This window comes from Zalophus californianus, chromosome 6, assembly GCF_009762305.2.
Source record: "Zalophus californianus isolate mZalCal1 chromosome 6, mZalCal1.pri.v2, whole genome shotgun sequence".
In the NCBI taxonomy this organism is placed as follows: Eukaryota; Metazoa; Chordata; class Mammalia; order Carnivora; family Otariidae; genus Zalophus; species Zalophus californianus.
The window spans coordinates 92947087-92961312 of NC_045600.1; the positions used below are offsets into that span (position 1 = coordinate 92947087).

General features: G+C 38.0%; 1 protein-coding gene across 1 annotated transcript in view; it reads left to right on the top strand.

The window, feature by feature from the left end:
* TMOD3 (tropomodulin 3) overlaps positions 1-14226 on the top strand; it is an 83744-nt gene that overhangs the window by 52781 nt on the left and 16737 nt on the right. The window contains exons 4-7 of the mRNA XM_027571650.2: positions 2933-3055; positions 4522-4611; positions 11910-12040; positions 13688-13795. Coding sequence (XP_027427451.1) covers positions 2933-3055; positions 4522-4611; positions 11910-12040; positions 13688-13795 — 452 coding nt within the window. The remainder of the gene's footprint in view (positions 1-2932; positions 3056-4521; positions 4612-11909; positions 12041-13687; positions 13796-14226) is intronic.

Here is a 14226-nt window from a genome sequence, read left to right on the forward strand (position 1 = left end):
TATGCTGATTGTAGCCAAAGAGAAGAATGGAAGGACCCTGGATCCTTGATGTCAACACTGAGAGCTGCTGAACCAACCCTGCAACCACCTACATGTGGACCTAACTGAGATTATAAAAATACTTACTGTTTGAACTCTTGATGCTTTAAAAGTGGTCTATGGATCAGTATCTGCATCATCTCAGAGATTAGTTAGAAGCAGAAACTCAGATCCCATGTCAGACCTACTGATCAGAATTTGTACTTTAGTAAGATCACCAGGTGAGTGAGGTGCACATTAAAGCCTGAGAAGCACCAGTTTAAACCACTTTTAATTGAGCATTCTATTACATGCAGTTAAAAACATCCTTACTAATACAGATACGTTGTGGATTGGCCAAATACCATTTGTTAAATAATACGAAAGTTGCAAGAGACTATTGTTCTTCCGTACTAACCCAAACAAGCAGTATAAGTGCATTATTATAATTTTTAAAAACCTATCAGAGAGCTTGAGGACACAAACCTAAATGACTCTAGAAAGTGACAAGCCTTCCGTTAGATCAGTGAGCCACTTCTCTTTTTACTGATTGAAATATAGGGAGAAGACCACCATAGAAAGGAGTCAGGAGAAATCAGCCTAACTTTAACAAACTTTTAGTGGTTATGTATGGACTGGATGATAGGTGAGAAATCCAGAGAAGCCCTACACCAGTGCTGTCCACTAGAACTTTCTGCCATAATGGAAATGTTCAATGTCTATGCTAAACAGTGTGGTAGCTACGTGCTAGCCAAATGTCGCTATCAAGTACTTGAAATGTGCCTAGTATGACTGAGGAACTGATTTTCTGATTTTAATTTAAATTTAAATAATCACATGTGGCTAGTGGCTACCATATTGGGCAGTGCAGCCTTAGAGATGGTAAGACTGCACTACCCCCAATTCTTTTCTTCAGCTCTTCATTTAGTGCTAACGATACTAGAAGAAAAAGGGCAGTGAAGCAGAGCTGAGAGAAAATTCCTGAGGCATAGGTTTTCAGCTGGAAGAGACTGAAGGAGAGGCAGGAGGGCTGGGAGAAATCCTTTCCAGGCGAACCCCAACTTCACAGAGTGTAGAGAAGATGAGAGGGTCTGAGAGATCTGCCAAAGCCCAAAAATCAGGGGGTGGGACTGGAAAAGCCATCCAGAAAGCTGACAGCCTGGGCTACATATTAGTAGAAATCCCTCACAGTTCACAGTTCAAAAAAAGGGAGCACAGGAGATCTCCAGAACCTCATGAGGGTTATAACCCGAGGCCTTACTGAAGAGAAAGTCCTGATCTTATATTCAAAGTGTTTGAAGCCAGTGAGGAACTGACTCAAACTTGAAGTTGTGACAAAGCCCAGATTTAACTCAACTGTAGAGCATATTTGATTCAGCCCTGACTAGAGGGCATGCTTCTAAGAAGAAATATCATTTCCTTCAGTCTCTGCTGTACTTTTATACAAAAACGCCTAGCATGCAAAGATCTTAAGACACATATTCCCCATACTCAAGAAGATGACAGTCAATATAAGCCTTAGACATGACCCAGATATTGGTGTTATCAGCTAGGGACTTCAAAATAACTATGACAAAAATGCCAAAGAATCTAGCAGACAAGGTACACAGCATGCGTAAACAAATGAGGAATTTCAGCAGAGATGTGGAAACTAATTTTTTAATAAGAACCAAATGGAAATGTTCACCATAAAAAACATATAATAGGGGGGATGGGTTACCTGGTGATGGGTATTAAAGAGGGCACGTTCTGCGTGGAGCACTGGGTGTTATGCACAATGAATCATGGAATACTACATCAAAAACTAATGATGTAACATATGGTGATTACCATAACATAATAAAAAAAAGAAAAAAATATATCAGAAATTAAGATCCTTTAGACGGCTTAGCAGAAAATAGCTGAACAGTTTTGGCCAGATTGCTAGAAGCAGTCTGTATTGTGGAAGGATTCCTTTTGGTTACACTGATTGATATGTACCTTGAATAAGACGTACACAACACTTGCTATACTAATTATAAACCCACAGACATTCTTTTGATAGAGCACTGCATAGATTCATCAGGCCAAATATTCTTGCATATTTCCCTGGTAGTTTCCTAATAGAAGAGAAAATAATTGGCACTTCTGTGAATCTATGCATAGACCTTTCTAGATCATATTTAGTAAGACTTTTCACTTGGGAGAGAAATCAGAGGCATTCTTGGTAACCTAGTCCCCACCATGTGTGAGTATGTCTTGTTTGATCAGCTTGTGCTGCAGTTATATCATTATCATTTTCCATTCCCTTCATGTTTTCAATCTTGCATTGAACATATGGTAATAAAATACTGATTTTCACATAAAGATTTTAGTTTTCTAAAAACCTGTTTTTTAACAGCCAGCCTTATTAGCGTCCATCAAGGCTTAAAACAGTGACCTGAAGTTTCAGAATACCCGTTAGGACATACAGGAATTTCTTTGCAATTAGATCTTGAATTTCTGGAATCATAAACTTAGATTGTTGCTTCTGCTAACAGTTTGTTGCTTAAGAGTAAGAAAGTGGATTCTGTTGTTTTTTTTAATCTCTAAAGTTTTACAGATTTCTAAAATTTATTCCTACATTCATTTTTTAATTCAGTATTTGTTGAGTAACTCATAATTACTCCAAAAAGAGCCTATTTTTATTTTCACAAATAGGACAATTTCTCAGTTAATTTTTTTTTCTTGATTCCAACTTGTACAGCCACAATATTGCCCTGGAAACTTGAAATACATATTGAAGATGAAACAACATTATTGTAGGTGTTTATCTTGACTTTTTCCTTCAGCTTCAGTTGTACATACTTCTCATAATTTTTGTTAAAAAGAGTAAAATGGTAATGAGTTAATTCATGTAGTAGTATTGGAATTAACAAACTGCTTTATTTTACAGGGAAAATATTTATCCCTAAACAGAAGCCTATGCAGACTTTCACAGAAGAAAAAGTATCTCTTGATCCAGAATTAGAAGAAGCTTTGACAAGTGCTTCTGATACAGAATTGTGTGACCTTGCAGGTATCTCCTAAAACAAATGGGTGAATGAGTGTGGAGGGGAGGGGAAGGGAATGCCAGCACATACATCATACAGATGCTTCCTTTGCCTAGCAAAGTGCTATTGAATCAGTAGACCACATATTTGGTTTTGTTTTTTACACTATAAATCTGATATAAAGGATTTTATTTTTTAAAATGCTCTCAGTGGTGAAATTTTTATGTTAATGGAATGTATTGTATTATTTGACTTCTTTTCCCATGTTACCATATTTGAAAGTCTTTTTAAAAATCTTTTACTAGTTGGTGCACAGCTAGAAGCTGTCCCATCTAAGCATCGAAAAAGAGTTTCCAGGGTCGATTGCTGTCCCATTTTATCAGAAGTCCCTAAGATGAGGGGCACCTGGCTGGCTCAGTCAGAAGAACATGCAACTCTTGATACTGGGGTCGTGAGTTTGAGCCCCACCTTGGGTGTCGAGATTACTAAAAATAAATAAAATAAACTTTGGGGAAGAAAAGGAAGACCCCCTCCCCCAAGTTGAGTAACTGGAAAGCAGATGAAATAGTTCTGAGCTATTCTCACCCCTTTCCCTACTTTCTGACATATATCTAGAACACTCTAAACCTCCTTGTTATTTTCATAGTTGCTGGTTTCTTATCTGGCCAGTATCTCCCCAACCTTCCTCTGCGTGCACCCATTTACCTAGGTAGAAAAATATGACACATGGGGATATCTTCGCACCAAGGAACCCCAAAAGCTAACATGTTTGAATGATGGTTCTTTGGGAAGGACCCAGGAAAGGGACAATCAACGTGTGGTGCTACAGCCAGAGCAGATGCCTCATTCCTTGGGATGCTGATGACTGTTGAATTTGTAGATGGTGCTTTCATCAGAGTGGAATGGACCAGGGGCATATTGTAGCTTCTGCCACATGTGTGCAAAAGAGCATCAAAACCGAAACCCCAATTTCTCTCTCCTGTCGTTTTTGAGGGATGCTACTTTAATCTTAAAGATGAGAATTCAGCTATATTTTTGGTATTCTACTCTTAGCTAAAATATGAATGTAAATGAACATGAGGTTAACAAATGTAGAAATAATGGTGAAGTTGAAAATCTGCCTTATATCGCACTGTTCCTAGAACCCTTTGTGAGAAGGATGAACAACAAAAATAGATCATTGCAGTATTCTCTCTTAGCCACCAGATGGAGCTAAGTATAGATTTACATTTAGGGTTAGGCTGGCTTTAGTTGTGTGTCTGAATTCAAAAATGTGGGGAAATCTAAATCCCAAATAAGGGGGGAAGTAATAGGGGTATTAATGAGAAAGGTTGTAGGAGACACTGTCTCTTTTTTGGCTGCAAAATCGATATTTAATTCAGTAGGAAAATGTTCAGAAAATGTTAAAATCAGAAAATTTTGGTTGTAAAATCAATTCTTTGTGTTTGAAACTGATGGAAATAAAAATAACTTTCTTTTTCTATATTTATAGCTATTCTTGGGATGCACAACTTGATAACGAATGTCCAGTTATGTGATATAGTGGGAAGTAGTAATGGTGTCGACCAAGAACATTTTTCAAGTAAGTACTTGTAATCCATTGTGAATTTCAATCCTTTGTTAAATGTATTTTGTTTTCTCCATGTATGAACTTCGGTAGATACATACCAAATCCTTTGTATATGTACTTGAAACCTGAGATTCCAATTAGATAGTATTGGTGTAGAAAACCATTGAAAATAGAATATTAAATATTTTATTTTATTTTTAAAGATTTTACTTACTCATTTGAGAGAGCATAAGCAGGGGGAGAGGGAGAAGCAGACTCCCCACTGAGCTGGGAGTCTGATGTGGGGCTCGATCCTAGGACCTGGAGATCATGACCTGAGCCAAAGGCAGATGCTTAACTATTTGAGCCACCCAGGCACCCCTAAATATTTTGTTCTGAATGTGTCAGCAAACGTAATTGGAACCACTCTCACCTCACCAAATAATACTAATGGTAAACACTATAAAAAACTAATCAAACTTGGCTTTTGTTGACATTTTCGTTTCTTTTTTTCTTTTTTTCAAGATTTTATTTATTTGACAGAGACACAGCAAGAGAGGGAACACAAGCAGGGGGAGTGGAGAGGGAGAAGCAGGCTCCCCTCTGAGCAGGGAGCCCGATGCGGGGCTCGATCCCAGGATCCTGAGATCATGACCTGAGCTGAAGGCAGACGCTTAACAACTGAGCCACCCAGGCATCCCGACTTTTTATTTTCAATGTTACTGATTTTCAAGAAATCTAAAAAAATGCTGACAAACTATGTTATAAAATCACATTCAGGAGAAACCACAGAACCACTCAACCCCTAAACCTTTTAATCTGATACTGATATTAAATAGCCTAAGGCAAGGCTTTTTAAAAAAATTCATTTAGGGGCGCCTGGGTGGCTCAGTTGGTTAAGCGACTACCTTCAGCTCGGGTCATGATCCCAGGGTCCTGGGATCGAGCCCCGCATCAGGCTCCCTGCTAGGCAGGGAGTCTGCTTCTCCCTCTCCCTCTGCCGCTCCCACTGCTTGTGCTCTCCTACTCTCTCTCTGTCAAATAAATAAATAGAATCTTAAAAAAAATAAAAAAATTCATTTATAGGATGTTTTAAAAGGACCAAAGTAATACATACTTTTGTAACACATTTGAACAATACCTAAGTAAATGAGGTAAGAAGTAAAAGTGTCTCTGTTCATAGCCATCGTGCCGTCTGCTCCCCCCACCCCCAACCTGTTAACAATTTGGTGTATATCCTTCTAGACTCATATTGTGTTCATACAAACTTATGTATATACATATGTACATGCATGTTACATACATACATACATATTAACATAGTCTTGTTTTTTACAAAAATGAGATCATACTGCGGCTATTTCTGGTAACTTAATTTTTCAATAATTATATTACTTTTGACCCTTAACACGGGTTTGAAATGTGTGAAATGTGATCTTATGCATGGATTCTTTTTGATAATTACAGTATAGTACTGTAAATGTATTTTCCTTATGATTTTCTTATGATTTTTATTATTGAAGTGTAGTTGACATATAGTGTTATATTAGTTTCAGGTGTACAGCATATCAGTTGAACAATTTTGTGCATTATTCAGTGCTTACCACAGTAAATGTAATCATCTGTCATCATACAATATTATTATGTTATTATTATATTATTTACTGTATTCCCTATGCTCTACTTTTCATCTCTGTGACTTGTTTTATAACTGAAAGTTTGTGCCTCTTAATCCCCTTTATTTTGCCTATCTCCACACCGCTTTGCCCTCTGCCAACCGCTACTTTGTTTTCTATATTTAAGAGCCTGGTTGGTTGGTTGGTTTGTTCTGTTTTTTAGATTCCACATAAAAGTGAAATCATACGGTATTTGTCTTTAGTTGATTTCTTTCACTTAGCATAATGTCCTCTAGGTACATCCATGTTGTTACAAATGGAAAGCTCTCATTCTTTTTTATGGCTGAGTAATATTCCATTGTATGTATATACCATGTTTTCTTTATCCATTCATCTATGGATGGACACTTAGGTTTCTTCCATATCTTGGCTATTGTAAATAATGCTGCCATTAACATAGGGGTGCATGTATCCCTTTGAATTAGTGCTTTTGTATTCTTTGGGTAAATACCCAGTAGTGCGATTGCTAGATCATGTGGTAGTTCTATTTTTAAGTTTTTGAGGAACCCCTATACTGTTTTCCATTGTGGCTGCACCAGTTTGCATTCCCACCAACAGTGCAAGAGGAGGGTTCCTTTTTGTCCACATCCTCTTTAACACTTGTTATTTCTTGTGGTTTTGATTTTAGCCATTCTGACAGGTGTGAGGTGATATTTTATTGTAGTTTTAATTTGCATTTCCCTGATGATGAGTGCTGATAAGCATGTTTTCATGTTATTTAACTTCCATGTATTTGTGGTCTTTCCAGATTTTTTTCTTGTGGTTGACTCCTAGTTTCATAGCATTGTGGTCAGAAAAGATGCATGGTATGACTTCGATCTTTTTGGACTTGTTGAGGCTTGTTTTGTGGCCTAATATGGGATCTATTCTGGAGAATGTTCTGTCTGCACTTGAAAAGAATGTGTATTCTGCTGTTTTAGGATGGAATGTTCCAAATATATCTGTTAAGTCTATCCGATCCAGTGTGTCATTCAAATCCATTGTGTCCTTGATGATTCTCTGTTTAGATGATCTGTCCATTGATGTAAGTGGGGTGTAAAAGTCCCCTACTATAATTGTACTGTTATTAATTAGTTCATGTTTATTAATGACTTTTGTGTATATGGGGGCATAAATATTTACACTTGTCATATCTTCATGTTGGGTTGTTCCCTTTATCATGATGTAGTGTCCTTCTTTGTCTCTTGTGAAGTCTTTGTTTTAAAAGTCTATTTTATCCAATATAAGTACTGATACTCCAACTTTCTTTTGACATCCATTTGCATGATAAGTGTTTCTCCATCCTCTCACTTTCAATCTACCGTTGTCTTTAAGTCTAAAATGTGCCTCTTCTAGGTAGTGTATAGATGGGTCTTGCTTTTTTATCCATTCTGTAACTGTCTATTGATTGGAACGTTCTATTTACATTCAAAGTAATTATTTGATTGGAACAGTCTGTTTACATTCAAAGTAATTATTGGATAGATACGTATTATTGCCATTTTATTACTTGTTTTGTGGTTCTTTCTGAAGATTTTCTCTGATCATTTCTTGTCTTTCACTGTTTGCTGGTTTTCTTTAGTGATATATTTGGGTTTTTCTCTTTATTCTTTGCATATCTGTTAGGGGTTTTTGATTTGTGGTTATTAGGTATATAACATCTGCATATAGTCTATGTTAAGTTGATGGTTGTTTAAGTTTAAACTCATTCTTTACTCCTCTCCTCCCCACATTTTAGGCATATGATGTCATATTTTACATCCTTTTATTTAGTGTGTTCCTTGACTGATTTTTTTTTTTTTTACACAGAAATACTCATTTTTACTGCTTTTGTGTTTCGTACTTTCATACTATCATTTTTGGTCTTTCCTTTCCACTCAGAGTCTCCTTTAATATTTCTTGCCAGGCAAGTTTAATATTAATGAACTTTAGTTTTTGTTTGGGAAATTCTTTCTCTCTCCTATTCTGGGTGATAGTCTTTCTGGGATAGAGTATTCTTGGCTGCAGGTTTTTCCCATTAGGCACTTTGAATATATCATGCCACTCTCCTCTGGCTTGAAAAGTTTCTGCTGAAAAATCCCAATAGCCTTATGGGGTTTCCTTTGTAGTGTAACTGTCTTTTGTCTTGCTGCTTTTAATATTTTTTTATCACTATATTACTAATTACTATATATCACAATATATTTTAATTATAATATGTCTTGGGGTGGACCTTCTTTGGTGATTTTGTTGGGGGCTCTCTCTGCCTCCTGGATCTGGATTTCTGTTTCCTTCCCCAGATTAGGGAAGTTTTTAGCTATAATTTCTTCAAATAAATTCTCTGCCCCCTTTTCCTCTCTTCTACTTCTGGGAACCCTATAATATGAAGGTTATGTTTGATGGAGTCACTGAGTTCCCTGTTTTTGTTTTGCGTAATTCTTTTTTCTCTCTTTTGTTCAGCTTGATTACTTTCTATTGCTCTGTCTTCTAGGTCATTAATTCATTCCTCTGCTTCTTCCATCTTGCTGTTCATTCCATCAAGCATGTTTCTCATTTTGTTTTTTGAGCTCTTTATCTGTGTTGTTATTCCTTATCTCTATGGCAGTGGTCTCACTGATGTCCTCTACTCTTTTCTCAAGTCCAGTGAGTATCCTTATGATCATTGCTTTAATTTTTCCATCAGGCATGTTACTTATATCTGTTTTGCTTAGATCTCCCGCTGTGGCCTTGTTTTGTTCTTTCATTTGGGACAAATTCCTTTGTCTTCTCGTTTGGTCTAAGTCTGTGCCTATTCCTCTGTGTTAGGAAAGTCAGCTGCATTTCCTGTTCTTGAGGGTAATGGCTTTATGAAGAGGTCCTGTTAGTGCCATGCCGTATAGTGTCCCTGTTCCCCAGGGCTTGGTGCTTCTAGGATTGTCTTCGGTGTGTGCTGCGTGCGACCTGCTGTTCTGCGCCAGCCGCTTTATCCTTCAGGCCAGTCGTCTGCAGAGATTCTCTTTGCCTGTTGTGGGCAGCATTTGGTGCCTGCCTGAATGTGGCACATTTTAGCTAGATGTGCTCTGATCTGCTTGTGAAATGATACCTGTCACCACTACCACTGGAACTGAGGCCTCACAAAATACCCGTGTTGGGAGACTTGGTATTGGCAGGGATTTGGGCTGGTCTTCTGGGGAAGGGGTTCTGCTGTGCTGGGATTGAGGCAAGTATGACAGGGAAGGGTGGACCTGCCAGAGCATGGAGGGCAGGGCTTGGTGTAAGCAAGTTAGGTAGTGAGTGTTGACCCTGTACTTACACTGAGAGGCCGAGGAGGGAAATTGCACCTACCAGTTCCTTTGTTCCTTGAGAGGTTTCTCTGTGAATGCTGCTGCTTTGGGTCACACTCCGAGATGAGGAGCTAACCTCCCCACTATGTGCCCGAGGCACTCCTCAGATTGCTGTTTCCATGCTGTATGTCCACAGACTCTTTGCTTGCTTGCTCTCTAAGAGCAGCCCCAAAGTCTGCTGAGGTCTCCCACAGCCAAGTACGCTGACCTTTAAAACTCTGGGCTTTAAGCCCCGCTGGTTGCAAGAACTCATGAAATTCAGGGCCCTCGTACTTTCTAGGCCAGTTGCTATGGGGAGTCATTTTTCCCATGTGCTCCCCTGTGTGCTAGTCTGTCTTTCACCCTTCTTTGCAACTGCGGCTCCCTCCCCACTGCAGCAGCCATGATCTGTTTCTCTCCCAAACCAGGTCTCTACACTTCCTGCCTTTTTTGACGTGGCCTCTTCTCTGGCTTTAGTTGTGGACTTTGTTCTGCCAGTCTTCAGGTCAATTTCTGAGGTATTTAGGATGATTTGATAGTTATCTAGTTGTATCTGTGGGACAAAATGAACTTAGGGTCCTCCTGCTCTACCACCATCTTCCCCTTGTGGTATCCTCTTACTTATTTCTCTGTCTCGTCTGTTTGTGTAAACTATTATTTTCTAGTGGCTTATTCAGATTCAGGTACAGTTTTTTTTGTTTAGGGGGGGCTTGGAAGGCAAGAATGCTTCCGAGGTGGTGATTGAATCACATTAGGAAGCCTATCAAGTCTAGTCATTGCTCTTTGGGGAATGTGCCAAAATTCATCAGTATGTTCAAATGTTAGCAGCCTGATCCATCATTTAAAGTCTCCCATGAGCCTTTCTTAATGGTTTCAGCATCCCATTTACTGGATCCATTACTTCATTTAGAAGCAGTGCTCTTTAAATGCACATACTCTGTGGAGTGAGGAAAGAAATCTTTTGGTTTTATAAAATTTAAAACTAAGATAGAACTTGTTCAATTTTCTTTGTAGTGAGGAAGCTCTTCTCCAGCCCCCTTGATTTACAATCTTGAAGAACATTACCTTGCTGAACTTAGGTGAGAGGGAGCCCACTCTGTCCCTTTAGCAGAGCTCTGGTAGGAAGCTTATCCTTGTATTGAACCAAATTCTGCCCCCATGCAATCTATACCTATTCTTTCAGAACAACTTGAAATATCTCTCTTCTTCTACAGGATAAATCTGAAAACAATGAACATACTTTCTTTTAATAAATACATCCAGGCTAAATATATCCCGATCTTTCCACGTTCCTCAGGAAAATAATTTTCGGGCCGTTGTCTAAATTGATCTCCTCAGGATACTATGTGTGCATGTGTGTGATAAATTTGAAAAGAACAAGGTACTCTTAGAGGGAATTTATTCAGTATACTTTGACTTTTTTTTTTTTTTTTAAGATTTTACTTATTTGAGAGAGAGACCATGGGAGGGAGAGCAAGAGCAGAGGGAGAGGGAGAAGCAGATTCCCCACTGAGCAGGGACCCCGATGCTGGACTTGATCGCAGGACCCTGGGATCATGACCTGAGCTGAAGACAGATGCTTAACCGACTGAGCCACCACCCAGGCGCCCCCAGTATACTTCGTCTTAAGATGAGTTTTGCTCCTAAAAGCTAGAGGAGGGTAGAAGGGAAGAACTAAGCCAGACAGTGACCCTGTCGATCTTTCTGTCATTTGCTCTTAACTTTTTCTGGTCATTTGCCATGAATCTGATGCTTAGGTTTTCTCCCCAGAAAATTTATCCATTAAAGTTTGCCTGTTACATGTGTTCATAGACCTTCATGTACACATCAAAGTGTACTTACATCTCATTAGGGGATTCAAGGCTCTTGGGTCCTCTTTCAGCTTTGCTTAGTTGTAATTTGGCCGTGTGTATGGATGTGGTATAGATGGTGAAGGATTGGGGGATAGGAGTGAAGAAGGGCAGTAATTTGGGGGATTTCTGTCTTGGTAGCTTTTCTGTGTACCATTACCTGTCTGACTCCCCCTTCCCTGTTCCTACTCATCCTCTCCTTTTTCCCAGGCATAGTACTCCCCATAAGAGAAAGAAGTCATGTGTCCTTCATCACCTTATTCTCCTCACTGAAGCTGTGTTTCTTTAAGTCTGTGATTCGTATTGCCTTTACAGTAATTACTAGTTTAAGAGAAAATGATACGAGAGGATAACATTTTATTTGAGTGCTTTAAATGTGTGTTAACATGTAAAGGATCTTTTAGAAATTGTGGGGGAAAACTTTCTGGTTAGTTGTATTGAACGTGCATGTATGTATGTGTTCTTTGCATTATCAAGTTCATGCATGTATTCACTGTAATAGTATCAGCCAGTGAGACTCTTGCTCTTTTCGTTTGTTACTACAGATGTGGTAAAAGGTGAAAAGATTCTTCCAGTATTTGATGAGCCACCAAATCCAACCAATGTTGAAGAGAGTTTAAAGAGAATTAAAGAAAATGATGTTTGTCTTGTTGAAGTTAATTTGAATAATATAAAGGTACGTGTGCTAAGCAAACAAAGTTTTGACTTGCTTTAAGTAAGTTAGATCTAGGATGAGAGTTGGGCAGTTTTGATAAAGTGTGATTCTATATTTCTACTTAAAGGTAAAGTTTTTGCTCCTAACAGTATGCTTCGTTTCCTTTATAGTTTAGAAAGTATAATATTTTTCTGACTCGCTTTTTAAAAAGTATCATATGAAAATGTAAACCCTACCGACTGTCAGCATAAATCTCTCTGGCTTCCAAAGTACTGCTTACTTCTAAGATCGTTTAGTCTTTTGGGTTTTTTGTGTTTTTTTTAATCGAGTTTCTTGAGGTATTCCTTGTATTGAACCAGATTCTGCTACCTACGGAAATTCTGCCTATTCAGTGTACAGTTCGATGAGTTTTGGCCAATGCAGAAGTTGTACAACCACCACCATAGATGTGGAACATGTCAGTCCCCTTTTTTGTCATTCTCTGCCCCCAGCTCTAGCCCCTGACCACTCGTATCTGTTTTCTTTCCCTCATTTGCCTTCTCCAGAATGTCCTATAAATGGAATCATATAGTATGAGCCTTCTGAGTCTGGCTTCTTTCACTTAGCATAACTCATCTGTGTGGTTGTGTATGTCAGCAGTTTGTTGAGTAGTATTCTGCTGTATAGATATGCTGCAATTTGTTTATCTGTTCACCACTTGATAGACATGGATTCCCTCTGGTCTGGAATGATTATAATAAAGCTGTTAAACACATATGAACATGTGAACATATGTTTTCATTTCTCTGGAGTAAACACCTAGTGGTGGGCTTTCTGGGATCTTGAGTTTTAAAAAATGCAATGCTTCCTTGGAGTAAAGAAGAAATGAGTTAGGAGGGCATAGGGATGATTAATTACCAAAGAGTAAATTCAGATTATCTCTTGAGTATTGGTTATTGTATAATAGCTGCATTAAGAATTCCTCGTCTATTTTATTTTTAAGAATTCCTCATTTTAAATCTTGATTTGTCTGAATCGAGGGCTGAGAGAGCATCTGGGAATTATAAGAACCTAGGGAATAAGACCTCTGTGCTCCTTTAGCAGGTGTTCCTTCCTATGAGCTGAAGAAAGCAAGCCTTGGAAAAAGCTAACATTCCTAGTTGATCACTAATTTTGATTTAAAAAAAATTCAGTCCTCACATATCTAAATCAACAGGTAATCTGAAAATAACCAGCCTACAGGGAATTGTAGTCTTGGTACTAAAGGGAGAAATTAGTGCCTTCTAGAACTGTTTCAGGTAGTGTACAGTTAATCTCTCTTATTACAGCTTAAACTAAGTGACATCTCTCCCTTTGTAGAAAAGAGGACCCATTTTGAATACCCAGGTGTTGACGTCTTATAATCCAAATAGTTTAAGTGTAGAATAATGAAAGTTTCTTTAATCAAAATGCTAGAGAAATGATGGTATATACTCTCCTCTAGGTCAGCAGTTTGTGCAAATGTACCATAATCGAGAAATCGAATAGATATGAAGGAGGCTGTTTGTTTTCCTTTGTAGACTAAATGTTTTATTTATATAATTTTTGAGTCTTTTTAATAATGAAAAAAAATAAGTACAAATATATTTGACTAATGGACCGAATTTCCTGAAAACTAAAATGTCATATTTCACATGATTGTCTTCCAAGAATATCCCAGTTCCAACCCTAAAAGATTTTGCAAAAGCTTTGGAAACCAACACACACGTGAAATATTTCAGTCTTGTGGCCACGCGGAGCAATGACCCTGTCGCTGTTGTAAGTAAGCTGCTACTGATAATAGTGAAATTGTGACTATGGTATGTTACAGAGGTGGCTCAGCCGATATAATGATCAATATTTACTCTCTTTTCAATTGATGTTTAGCTCACTATTAGGCAATACATTATTTACTCTTTTATGTTTATTTTTTTCCCTATAATTTAAAAAAAAATAAGTGGAGTCATGCAATAGATGCTGTTTTGTAACTTAATTTTTCACTGAACAATATATCTTAGAGATCTTTTCATATTACTACATGAAGTTCTACACCATTAACATCTGCAGAGGATTCCATTTATGGATCTACAGTGTTGGATTTTGTCAAATGCTTTTAATGTGTGTTTTGAGATGATCGTGTGGTTTTTGTACTTTATTAATACGGTGTATTACATTGATTAACTTTTGCATATTAAGTCAGCCTTGCATTC